General features: G+C 63.4%; 2 protein-coding genes across 2 annotated transcripts; both read left to right on the forward strand.

Moving 5' to 3' along the window:
* The first annotated feature begins 516 nt into the window (after positions 1-516).
* On the forward strand, positions 517-1,848 carry LOC116499193 (complexin-3-like). The gene is made up of 3 exons (XM_032203860.1): positions 517-668; positions 1,204-1,291; positions 1,630-1,848. The coding sequence occupies exons 1-3, from the start codon at positions 517-519 to the stop codon at positions 1,846-1,848; spliced, it is 459 nt and encodes a 152-aa protein (XP_032059751.1).
* A 7,576-nt stretch (positions 1,849-9,424) lies between these two features.
* On the forward strand, positions 9,425-11,804 carry RAX2 (retina and anterior neural fold homeobox 2). Its single transcript, XM_032203887.1, has 2 exons — positions 9,425-9,667; positions 11,361-11,804. Exons 1-2 carry the CDS (start codon positions 9,425-9,427, stop codon positions 11,802-11,804), a joined length of 687 nt encoding a protein of 228 aa, XP_032059778.1.
* The last annotated feature ends 1,280 nt before the right edge of the window (positions 11,805-13,084 follow it).

Consider the following 13,084-nt stretch of genomic DNA (forward strand, 5'->3'; position numbering starts at 1 on the left):
AGATTATGGGAGCTGGACTCGTCCTCCAGTGGTGGGAAGCCCCCAGCCGCGCTGGCTCGCAGGCAATCTTGATGTCTTGGTGGAGCAGGGATTAACGGGGCCACAGGGCTGCGCGTATGTGTGCGCCCGCCTGCTTCCTCGTTTCCCTCCCAGTCCTTCAACCCTTGATTGAGTTTTTCGGCTAATCCTCTTCTGTGTCCTCTGCGCCGACTTCTTGCACCTCTCACCCCGCTGAGCTGAGTGGCTCCGGGTGCCCATGGTGCCAGGCAGGGTCTGAACCTTCCATCAGAGCCCGTGCAATGGGGTATCTCAGCGAGGTACGGGTCCCCAGCACCCTTGGGTGCAGCGAGAGGCACAAGAAGGTCTTCCCACCCCGGTGGCTGTGCCTTCCCCTCCTAATGCCTTAATCCAGCCCTGATCCGCAGCGCCCCTGGGTCCTGCTGACCTTGCAGACACCGGCCCCGGGCAGGACCCGGCTGGGCACCACGGGGCACAGGGCACCGCAGCCTCCCACCCATGGCCTCCTTCTTCACAACAGCCCTGAAGAACCTGCGGGGGGGAGAGGAGGAGCCCCAGGCACCCCCCAAGGACACCAAAGCGGCCACTCTGCCCAATGGCATGTCCCGCGAGGAGTTTGAGGAGTACCAGCGGCAGCTGCTGGAGGAGAAGTAAGGCTTTGCTGGGGCTGTGGGGTCCCCCACGCGCTGGGACCAGGGTGTCACCCACCACGGGTTGTCCCCTGCCTGGATGGGATAGGGACAGGGAGGCAGGGGATGGGAGCAGAGTGGGTGCTCAGCGATCCCTGCAGTACGAGAGGTCCCAATGGTGCAGGAAGTCCCCATGGGTGCTGGCACAGGGGCTCGGCACACTGCAGGTGACCAGGGGTAGGTGCCTGGTGCCACCCTCACCCCAGCACCCATGGCACCATGGGTCAATGGGCACAGCACGGACCCCCTCCCCAGATCTGGGTGATTTAGGGGCCTCAATTGGGACAGCATCAGGGAAGCGAGAGGTCACAGGGGCAGCAAGTCCCTGCCACAAGTGTCACCAACGGGCTGGAGGGGCAGGATGTGGCCCTCAATGTCTGCCTCACGTGGACCTTTGTGCCTTTGGACGGGTGCAGCGATGCCGCAGGGCCAGGGTGCAGGGTGATGGGGGGAGTTTGGCTGGGGCAGGGCTGACAGCGTGGCACCCACCATGCAGGATCGAGCGGGACAAGGCCTTCGCACACAAGAAGGCAGAACGGGCGGCCGTGCGCATGCACCTGCGGGACAAGTACCACCTGGCCCAGGTAGGGACACACACGGGGTGCCCTGAGCCCCCCTACCCTCCCCGATAGCCCTGGGCTGGGTGGCTGCTGTCCTCCCCCACCACCCTGGTCCCCTGGGATGGGAGATGATTCCTGAAGAGGGCAGCAAACAGCTGCTGTCTCCGTCCATCCGCCCGTCCGCCCGCACACGTGTGTGCCCAGGAGTCCCAGTGTGGGACTGGGCAGCCCCAGCACCCCCGGTGTCCCCCAGCATCCCCACTCCTGGGTATCCCAAAGGGACCCTGCTCCTCCCTGTCCCCCCCCCGAGGCCGGTGGCACCCGGTCCATCCTTGGCCACAACCTCTCCCACCCGTGTGCAGGACGAGCGGGACGATGCCCAGCTGCACGTGGCGGGCGGCACGGTGGAGCTGCCGCAGGAGCTGGCCGCCATGGTGCGCAGCGAGGAGGAGGAGGAGGAGGAGGAAGAGGAAGGGGCCTTCGCCTTCCTGACCAAGCTGCGGGAGATCGATCTGCCGGCACTGCGGGGCCGGGCGCTGGGCACCGTGGATGAGGTGAAGGAGAAATGCTCCCTGATGTAGCGCTGGCACTGACAGAATTGGGCTCAGCTCCAGGGAGCGGGCGGGATGTGGGCATTGCGGGTGCCCGGTGCTGCGTGCCATGTGCCCCACTGTGCTGCCTGCATTTGGGGTTTTCCTCCCCCAAATCATTCCATGGGGCTTTTTGGGGCACTGGGCAGGGACACCTGGGTCCCCTCCTGCCACACTGGCCAAGCTCCAGTGTCCCAGGTGCCACCCCCCAGCCAGGGCAGGCAGTGGTCCCCAATGCTCCTGCCACATCTTTCACCAGCCCTGGGGTTGCCCACACTGTTTGGATCAATAAAAGTGGTATTTTGCAGGACCGGTCTGATGCTTGTGCCATACAATGCTGTCTGTGTGACCCCCACCTGCACAGTGCCACCATCCCCAGGGCTACCCCAAGGGTGGGCAGGGCAGGGACACCCCTTCAGCCCGCTGTGTCCCCATGCCGGACACAGCCCCATGCCCAGCACATCATTACCCTTGGTCACCACAACCCCAACCTGCAGGATCTGTCCCCAGCTCCTGCAGCAGCCCCCAGGCACAGCTGCCCCCAGCAGGAACCAGCAGGACCCGGTGTCCCCACCAGGGCATCCCCGGGCACAGGGTCCCCGCTGCCTCCTGCCCACCCCAGGGGCTCCCCACTGCCGGGCTCAGCAGCAGCGCGGGCTTAAACGCCGCCACGCGGGCACCCGCGCCGGAAGGCTGCAGGCTGCTGAGATCACTAATACCTGCCTATTTTAGTGAGGTCTAATCTGCCTGAATCGCCTGTCCCCGAGGACTAAGCTAGCTGAACCCTTGCAAAATGTACCACCAGCAGCACTGGCCCCGAACGCCACCGCCCTGCCGGAGCCAGCCCAGGAGTCACGCTGTGTGTGCATGAAAGAAAGGACGCGCTGAGCTGCCTCCGTCCTCCCCACGCTGGGGCCATCTGCTCCGGAAATGCCCACGGGGACAGCGCTGCCGCAGGCTGCCCACAGTGGCGGGGCTGAATCCGGTGCCGGTGGGGTGGGCGGCGCGGCGCGGAGCCCGGTGGCTGCGAGTGCCGCGGGTCTCGGCTACCCCGGTGGCGTGGGGGGTCCCCGGGCGCGTGGTGCTCGGCCCCTCGGGTCCTGGTGCGAGGGGCTGGTGTCTGCTGGAGCATCCAGGCGTGGCCGTGGCACTGCCGTCCCTGCTGTCCCCACCATCCTGTTGTCACTACTGTCCCCGCCACCCCTCCTGTCCCTGTTGTCCCCACCATCCAGCTACTCTGCAGGATTCGCAGCGTCTCTCATTCAGGCATAAAAATCAACTTGTGTTGATTGGGACGGGGCCATGTCTCCCCAGCAGCCCCCAGCCAGCTCAGGTTCCCACCCCATGTCCCTGCTCCCTCTGGGACGGCGGCACCAAGGTCTCCAGGCAGCCTGGCCCCATCCCCAGCCCAGCTCCCAGTGCTCCCAGCGGGGCTGCACAGGGCTCCCAGTGCCGGCTGGGATCCAGGTCAGGACCCTCTGCCAGGTCTCCCCAGCTAATCGTCCTGCCCCCCCGCTGTCCCCACACCGCCACCTGTGCCTCGGCACCCTTTTGGGTCACCCCTGCCGCCCACCCGCCCGCCCCAGGCCTCTTAATGAACTAAAAAAGTGACAAATCCCCGGCAGAGCTGGTCACGTGCGGCCGGCGGCCCCCGGCCCCGACCCCCGCCCCGGCCCCACCGCCCCGGTAAGCTGACGCAGCGTCTCTAAGCGTTAGCAGCTTTGCCCGCTAATAGGATTAGGGAGGTTTAAAACTGTCATTTGAGTGAACTAAACCCCCTGATACTCTGCATTGCACCTTCTTAACCAATTTGCCTTCAATTAGGGTAATTGGGAAACTAGCAAAGAAGTATAGCATTAATATTTTAAAGTGATGAAGCGATTACGGGCCTTGGACGAGGAAGCAAATCAATTTGCTATCTGCTCCTAAAAGGCAATTATAATCATTTGTCAAATCAGCCTGCTGGCCTCCCCCGCCCGTGTGAGCCAACACCTTAAGGCGGTTTAGCGGGGCCGGCTCCGCGCACACGGCCCTGGTGGGTAAATCCAAATCCGGGCAGCTGGGGCGGCTGTGCCCGCGCCTCCAACCAGCCCACGGGTGGTCCTGGTGGGGCACCTTCGGGCACAGGGGGCTCAGGGGGCTTGGCGCACTTTGGGTCCCTTTGGGGCTTTCGGAGCGTTGGGTATCTCTGAGAAGCTCCATGCGGGTCCGCACATGCAGGTCACCCTGGTGGGGTGCTCCTGGGACAGCTCCGCATGTCATGTCCCCATGTCTGTGTCAGGAAGCCACCGTGGGCCACCAAAGCAGGGGACTGGGGTCCTTTCGCTGCCACCATGGTGGCCCACGCGAGGGCACACTGGCACAAGGGGCTAGAGGGGCCCCTTTGCACCCATGTCCCCTTGACCTGGGGACGTCCCCACCACCCTCCAGCAGCACTCAGGGGCGCTCCTGGAGCTGGAACCCCCCACGCAGGAGCAGGCAGCAGAGGGGTCCTCGTGGCACCACCCGGTGCGGCAGTGTCACCCTGTCCCCAGGGGGCCACATGTCCCCAGTGCAGTGCCACGCTGTCCCCGTGGTGCTGTCAGCCTGTCCCTGTGGTGGTGGCACGCTGTCCCCACGCTGGTAGCACGCTGCCCCAACAAGAGTGTCACGCTGTCCCCAGATGCTGTCAGACAGGGCAGGAGGGTGAAGGGAAGTGGCACAGAGATGGCTTTAGGGTCCAAACCTGGACGCAATGGTGGTGGCAGTGTCCCACCGGGGGCAGCTCCATGGGCTGGCACAGGGGGGGCATGCGGGACCAGCACCAGGGCTGACTGAAAACCTTGTGGTTACATTTGGCATCCGAAAGGGGAACTGGGCCGAGGAGAGGAAGGGAGTGGGAGGAAGCCGAGACGGCGGCCGAGAGCTGCAGTGCTCACAGCTGGAAGGAAGAGGCTGTTGGGAGAAAGTAAAAGTGTGCGGAGGACGAGAAGGGCAAAACCCTGCAGAGGCCGGGTGGGCAGCACGGGGAAGGGGCTGACCTCAGGCAGCACTGAGCACCCCGAGGACCTGGGTGGCAGGGAGGGGACCTGGTCACAATGCTCACAGCCTGACGGGGAACCTCAACTGGGGTCTCACAGCCTGATTGGCATCCCCAGGGGACACAGGGGGACACTGAGAGATGGTGTTTCTGCCCTCCCCCCCCCCCCCCAGCCCATGGCCAACCCTACGGATAGCCCCAGAGTGGGTCCCCATGCCCTGTCCCCGTGCCTGGTCCCCACAGCCAGTCCCTGTGCACTGCACGACGTCTATGGCTTGTCCCTGTGCTTGGTCCCCATGGCTGATGTGCCATCCATGGATGGTCCCATAGCTGGTGCCCATAGCTGGTCCCCATGGCTGATGTGACACCCGTGGATGGTCCCATAGCTGGTGTGACATTCATGGACAGTCCCACTGCTGGTGCCCAAAGCTGGCCCCATGGCTGGTCCCCATGGCTGTGTTGATGTTCATGGTGGTCCCCGTAGCTGGTCCCCACACCTGGCCTCCCCCTGGTCCCCCACGCCCACTCCCCGTGGCTGCCCATGGTGCTCGCCCCCCGGTGCTGGTCCCCATACATCTCTCCCCACTCCCAGTGCCATGGCTGGATGTCACACCTGTCCCCATGCCTGGTCCCCATCGCCCGTCCCCACCCAGGACCCAAGCATGCAGCATCTCAAGGAACCCATGGGGGCCACACACACGGCCCCCAGGGCCTCCCCCGTGTCTCCGTCCCCTCTTGGGGGGACACGGCCACTGGAGTGTCCCCACCACAGCAGGGCCGGGCGCGGGCTGCAGCCCCCAGGCCCATCCCTGGGCTGCGGTGCTGGCAGAGCCAAAGGAAATTGTTTCTCTCCCTCCTCCCCCCCCATCCTCTGCCTTTCTTCTCCTCGCCCCGTGTTTCTAATTCTTTTTCCTCTCCCATAATGAGGGGATTACAAGGAAAACTCCAGCAGGACGCCTTTGTGGGGAGACAATCCGAGCGGGGAAGGCAGCGCGGGGCTTTGTGCGCCCGCGGCCCCCCCGGCCCGCCGGGCGCTGGGGGGACATTTAGAGCAATTACTTGTCCAGAAAGTAACTGTCAATCATTCTTAGAGGGGAAGGCCTCCAATTAATAACCTCGTCTTAATCCTTTGGACTCATTTCCAATCTGCGGGGCCTTGGTGACATCTGCAACACTAAATAAAGATTCTCCCGAGCCTTAGCACGGCGGTTCTGTGACAAATAAGAAGACTAGAGGCAACTTTGGCTGCCAAGCTGCAAGATTGGTGAGGTTGAGCCGCTTGTTTGGTTCCCAGGAGGGGCTGACAAAGTTAAATACTCCTGGAAAAGCCAAGTTGGGCCCAGCAGGTAACACCGTTTTATTCGAATTCGGGAGAAAGCGCCGGGGGAAGATGCTCCAAAGAGGAACGGGCCGGCCCTGGGGTGCGCCTGCGGCCAGGGCCGGATCCTGGGCCCTGCCCCGGGGGTGTGGGGGTGGGCGCTGGGTGCCCCAAAACCGTCTCCTTGCACCCCTGGTTGCTCTTCGGTGTCAGGGCACCGAGTGCCACCGCTCCTGGTGGGCTCCGCGCTGCCGGCCCACGCTGTGCTGACTGCCCTCAGGGTCCGGCCCCGACCCCGGTGCCCACCGGCACCCAAAGGGGCTCAGAAGGGGAACGGGAGCCGGGGCAAAGCGGGGCGGCCTCAGGCAGGCTGCAGCACCCACGGCCCCCAGCACCGCCTGAACAGAGGGGTTTGGTGCTTTATTCATCTCGCCGAGTCTTTCTGGCAGTGGGAGAGCTGGGTTTTGCCCAGTTTGGGGTCATTACTGCCCGGTTCGGGGCTTGTCGCTGTTGCTGTTTGCTGTTCTGGTGTCTGTGATGAGGAGCAGACAGCTCCGCTCCGGCTTGAGGCCATGGCGGGTGCAGGCAGAAAGCAGAGAAACACCGCCTTGGCACTGCCCAGTGCAATTTTTTACAGCTGAAAACCCCCAGACTGCTGCCGCCGGGACCACGGCTGCGGGAAGCCCTGTGGTCCCCAAAATCCTGGGCGAGCCGCCCTGCCGCCCAGCTGGGTGTGCACCTGGGGGACGGGGGCTGCGGGGTCCCCTTTAGCTGCTGGGTTTTGGGGCCAGCAGCAAAACCAGGGTCTTCTGGCTTGGCCATGGGGGCGCATGGACAGGGCCGGGGGGGGAGCCGCCTGCTCTTTCAGCAGGGACATCGGGCACCCGTCAGGGTGACACAGCCGGGGAGCGGTGCTGGGGGGCCGTGGTGTGATGCCAACAAGGATGAGGCGGGGCGGGGGCAGCCACGGGGCACCCACAGGCTGCAGTGCTGCCATCCCCCTCAGATGGTTGTGATTTTCTGTAATTCCCATGTTTGTCACTTCTGCTTTTGTTTGGCTCTGTTGTTTTTTCCGTTCTTCTCTTATCGCCCTTGATTCCCACTCCCACTCCAAGGATTTGTTTTCCTCTTCTTCCTGTTTTTTTGTTTTGTTTTGTTTTGTTTTCCTCCGTGGCCTCCTTTGCTTTTGGGTGGGGTTAGAGGGTGTTTGGGGCTGCCTCCAGCCTCGGCCCTTCGCTGCCACCATGCAGCTCATCGCTGTGTCCCCCGCGGCCCCATCTCAGTTGTCCCCAGCCCCCATTGCCCAGCTCACCCTAACCCTGCACCTCTCTGTGGGGTCCTGGGGGGGCTGCAGGTGCTCACCCCTCTCCCCTCTCCTTGCAGGTGCGGAGCTGCGCAAATGAGAAGCGGGTGAGCATGAGCGGGATGGCGGCGGGGGTCCTGTCCCCTCCCTGTGTCCCCAGCCCCAGGACACTCCACAACCCTTGTATGGTGACATTGGGGCCCCGCTCATCCCAGCACCCAGCAGAGCACCCCAGAGCTGCAGCACTCAGTGGCCTGGGTCCCACGAAGGCAGTGCTGCCTGGGGCAGTGTGGCCAGACCCAGACCCAGCCAGAGACCTCGGGGTGATGGGGCACTCTGCGTGGGGCCATGGGGTCTCACCCCATGTGGCATGTGCTGCATGCAGACCCTGTGCATTTACTGCATGCACTGCACATGCAACACACTGGCAATGCCATGCACTGCAAACACTGCACACACAGCCCCTGTGCATGCACTGCATGCCTTATATGTGCTGTGGACACAGGTGCTGCACACAGTGCACACATTGCACACACACACTGCATGCTCTGAGCATGCTGCAAATGCCTTGGGCAGTGCACGCAGCCCCTGTGAGCACGCTGCACGTGTTACACACACTGCATAGAGGGGCACTGCCCACATTGTGCAGTGCGAACGCTACACGTGCACGGTGTGTGCTCTGAGCATGGTGTGCACTGGGCAGCACACACAGACCCTGGGCATGCATGGCACACGTTGGACACATGCTGCACACACTGACACTGCACTTGCTGCACACCTGTGTGCACAGTATGCACTGCACAACACGTGCTGCATGCTCTGCACATGTGCTCACTGCATGCACTGTGTGCACTGAGCACAAAGGCACTGCAAGCACTGTGCACAGACACTGCATACGCTGCATGCACACACTGTGCACTGGTTCATGCTGTGCCCACACGTGCATGCACTGCGCTCCTTGCACACCCTGTGAGCTGTGCACTGCACGTGCAGCCTTTGCACGCTGCACCCGTGGCACGTGGACACTGCACACTGGGCACATGCGGTGCACTCTGCATGCAGTGTGTGTGCAGCACAACCCCCACACACACATGCACACACACCCTGCACACACACCCCCAGCATCTACACCTGCCTGCAGTGCGTGCTGCCGATGCACTGCACGCTGCAGCCTCGCTGCAGGCTGCACACACACACACACACACACACACACACACACACAATCCATGCACGGTGCACGCAGACCCCCTGCGTGTGCATAGTGCCAGCAGCCCCCAGCTCCTTCCACCAGCTGCCCACCCGGGATCCCCAGTTATTCCCTTAGTCAATTAATTGATTTTCCCCCTCCCTCCTTGTGCCTGCTTGGGTGTTTGCTGAATTTTTGGGGTGATGCAGGGCTGAATACCTTCCTCTCACAGAAACACCCCAGGATTATGGCTTTTTGCCTGATTCCCATGTCTGACCACATCCCCACGGTGGAAAGGGGCCCTTAATCCCTGGTGAATACCACAGGAAGATTTCAGAAGCTGGATAAAAAGCTTAAAGATGCGATATTGTAAGGGTTGAAAACGCTTATAAACATGCAGAAAAAAGGCTATTAGCTGGGGGACGGTGCTGGGCTGCTCTTGCACTGTTTGGGGTCTAGAACGGGTTCCTGCAGTGATGTGGGGCTGGTCTCGAGGCACGGAGCAGAGGAGTGGGGCTGGCAGGGGGACCTGGCCAGCTCTGGTCACCTCCAGGCCAGGCAGGGAGGGGGTTGCATTGGTTTTCAGAGCTGGTGGCTCCATAAAATCCCCACGCAGGTATCACGGGGCTGGCCCATCCTCCTGTCCATCCGCTTGTCCCTCTGTCCCAGCCGGGATGCATGGAAGGGGGGTTGCGATGTCCCCACCCTCCCCAACCCCTCCGTCCCCTCGCAGGCGCCGAGATGTTCCTGAATAAGTGCGAAGGGGACCTGGGCGAGCTGCGGAAGCCGGGGGACGGTGAGGGGACCCCTCCGGCTGCCACCGAGGAGGAGCAGCCCAAGAAGAAGCACCGGCGGAACCGCACCACCTTCACCACCTACCAGCTGCACGAGCTGGAGCGCGCCTTCGAGAAATCCCACTACCCCGACGTCTACAGCCGCGAGGAGCTGGCCATGAAGGTCAATCTGCCGGAGGTCCGCGTGCAGGTAGGGAAAGCACCTGCTGGCCCCGACGTGTCCCCTGGGTGCTGGAGGGCTTTGCTCGGTGCCCAGCTCCGTGCCTCAGTTTCCCCGTTGCTCAAGACAGGGGCCGTGGCACAGCCGTGGGGTGGGCGCACGGGGCCGTGCCACTTGTCCTGCGTTGCTCCAAGTGTCAGGTCTTGGGGCTGGGGGTTTTGGCTGCGTCCTGCTCCCCAGGGGCTCCCCAGTTCAAATAGTGTGTCCCCACGCTCAGTTTGGGGCCGGGGAGATGGGTTTTGGAGATTTTCCCCCACTGCACAGGGAGGTGAGGGATGCTTGTGTGGGTTCAGCTGGTCCCATGGGCAAGGAGAAAACCCTCAGCAGCTTGTGACCACTTGCAGCTCCTCAGAGCCAGGGAAAGCTCAAAATTCTCATTGATTTGGGGGTTTTAGGCTTTTCAGAGCATGGGGCATGGGAAGTTCTGGCTTCCCAGGCTGCAGCACAAAACCCTGCCCTGGAGGGGGGCTCAGCCTGGAGCAGCCCCTGCTGCGAGCGCGGGCAGTGAGGGTGCCCTGCCTCCTGCCTCCGGGCCTGAAAGCCCGAGAAAGGGCAGAGGAAACCAAAACGATCAGAAGTGACAGAAAAACTGTGAGATGGCCAGAAGAGCAATCCACTGACACGTGAACTGAGTTTTCCAGGCCTCGACTCCATTCCTTTTTGCACATCGAGCAAATCCAAGACAATGTGGCCTTTTCCTTGGAGCTCCACACCACGGGGACGCCTGTGCTGAGCTGCCTGAGCAGCGACCATTTTGCACCAGTAGATCCCAGTAGGAGCTGTCCCCTTCTCAGCCCAGGGGCTGACACCTGCTGCCTCTTTGCACTATGAGGCAGGATGGGCTGTGTCCCATGCTGCTCGGGACTTGGGAAGTGGGGACCAGTGCTCTAAGCAGAAGCTCCTCCCAGGTCCGGATGGGTTTTAGTGCAATTCAGCTTCTAAAAGCTTTTACCGAGTGGCTTTTGAACACCACACAGCGTTGTACCGGCACTGTGCAGTGCTGCAGGGCCAATGGGAGCACCCCCACGGCACAGCAAGAGCAGGGGCTGCACGGGGCCACCGCTCCCGTCCCACGCCAGAGATGGGTTCGGTTCCTGGGGTTTGCAGGAGAGGTTTAGCAGAGGTGCGTGGTGTGACAGGGACTGCTGGAGCCACGGGGGACACAGCACGAGGGCACCCTGCTGGGGACACCCCGCATGGGACACGGCACGGGGGGGCGTCCCACCTGGAGCACCCTGTGTGGGGCACCCTGCATGGGGCACCCCGCGTGGGATACAGCACAACGGGGCACCCTGCATGGGGCACCCCGCACGGGGCACAGCACGGGGGGCACCTCGCACGGGACGGAGCACACGGGGCACCCTACACGGGACACAGCATGGGGGGAACCTTGCATGGGGTGTGCCACATGGGGCACCTGACATGGGACGTGGGACACGGGGCACCTTAAATAAGGCATGCCACATGGGTACGCTATATGAGACATGCCACATGGGGCACCTTGTATGGGACATGCCACATGGGGCATCCCACACGTGGCCACAGCATTTTGGGCACCCTACAAGGGACACAGCACGTGGGGCACTCCCCGTGGGGCACGCTGCAAGGGCCAGGCCGGGCATGGGGCATGCACCCCGGGGTCACTCTCACTGTCCCCTGGCAGGTCTGGTTCCAGAACCGGCGAGCCAAGTGGAGGCGTCAGGAGAAGATGGAGGCCAGCTCCATGAAGCTCCACGACACCCCCATGCTGTCCTTCAACCGGCCGCCCATGACAGCCAACGTGGGGCCCATGAGCAACTCCCTCCCGCTCGACCCGTGGCTGACGTCGCCCATCTCCAGCGCCACCCCGGTGCACAGCATCCCCGGCTTCATGGGGGCCCCCCAGGCCCTGCAGCCCCCCTACGGCGGGCACTCCTTCCTCAACACCCCCCCGGGGATGGCGCAAGGCATGCAGCCCATGGCCCCCGCGCCCTACCAGTGCGGCCCCCCCTTTGTGGACAAGTACCCGCTGGAGGACGTCGACCAGAGGAGCTCCAGCATCGCCTCGCTCCGCATGAAAGCCAAGGAGCACATTCAGACCATTGACAAAACCTGGCAGCCCATTTGATGAACGCTCCCCCCGCCTCCCCGGCCCCTCCACTGCCCACCCCCCCTCCCCAAGGCTCCCGTCCCCAGGCCGTGTGACACCGGGGGTGACGGCGGGGTGCTCAGCAGGACCAAAGCCAGTGCGGGGCAGGGACGGGGCAGAGATGCTGGGCTGTGGCTGCACCCCCCCTGCGCCAGCAACCGTGGGCACAGGGCAGCGAGGCAGGGTGCTGGCGGGACCCCCCCCAACGTGGGGAGCACCCCAGCAGCCACCCACGTCCCGCTCAGCCTCCCTCGTGCAGCCGTGCACAGAAGACCCCATCCCGGGGCTCCGCAGCCCTGCCCTTTATCGTTAATGTTGGGTTTGTTTGTTGGTTGTTTTTTTTTTTTTTTATGCTGCAGATTTGAACACAAATGAACAGAAAGGCTCTAGTTTCGTAGGGAATGTCGGGGGGGGGTGGGGGGGGGTTAGCTGCGTCGGGGCACAACGCTGGTTGCGCGCCGAGAGACGGGTGTATGGCCAGTAAAGAGATGAGCTGAACGGGTGCGTCGCGCTCCAGTCGGGCACTGCCTCCAGCCGGGATGCAGGAAGGAGCTTTCCAGGGAAATCGGCTTTTCCCTCGCCCACACTCGGCATCTGCAGGGAAAATCCTCCGTCCTGCACCCAGCCAGCGCACGCAGGGCTCGGTCCCCACCGGCTGACCGGATCCGGCCCCGCCGCCTGGCTCCGCGTCCCGGCTGCTTGTCAGGGGGAATCTGCTCCGCCGTCACTCCACGCTGCGCCGCCCTAATTGCTCTCCAGCGGGGCCGGCGGTGGAGGCACAAAGCTGCCATAATTGCCGGGGAGGGGGCGGCCCCACGGCCCCCAGTGGGGCCCGCCGGGAGGGGGGCAGTGGGGCTGCACTGTCCCTGTGGGGTCCCTGGGGGGGCCACAGTGCCAGGTGGGAGCAGGGACTGCAGCGTGGCCATGTGCCGTGTCCCCAGCTGGGCCTCGCAGTGGCACTGGGGAGGGCATGTGGCCGGTGTCACCGTCACCGGGCAGCTCAGGATGGCTTTAGGAGGCTCATGGCTGGGACAGGCAGGGGCTGGTCCAGGCAAACAGACGTGCTGTCACCCATGGAGGCAGAGGGGACGCTCCTGGGAAAGCAAGACCGAGAGGGGACGTTTCCCCAGAAATATTTCTTGCTACAGAACCAACAACTACCACCACACTGTGTCCCCACCTTGTCTCCAAGGCCCAGAAGGGAGCAGACCCCGCTCAGCACCAGCACCCCCAGCCCCCAGCCTGGCCCCGGAGGGTCC

This window comes from Aythya fuligula, chromosome 26 (assembly GCF_009819795.1).
Source record: "Aythya fuligula isolate bAytFul2 chromosome 26, bAytFul2.pri, whole genome shotgun sequence".
Classification (NCBI taxonomy): domain Eukaryota; kingdom Metazoa; phylum Chordata; class Aves; order Anseriformes; family Anatidae; genus Aythya; species Aythya fuligula.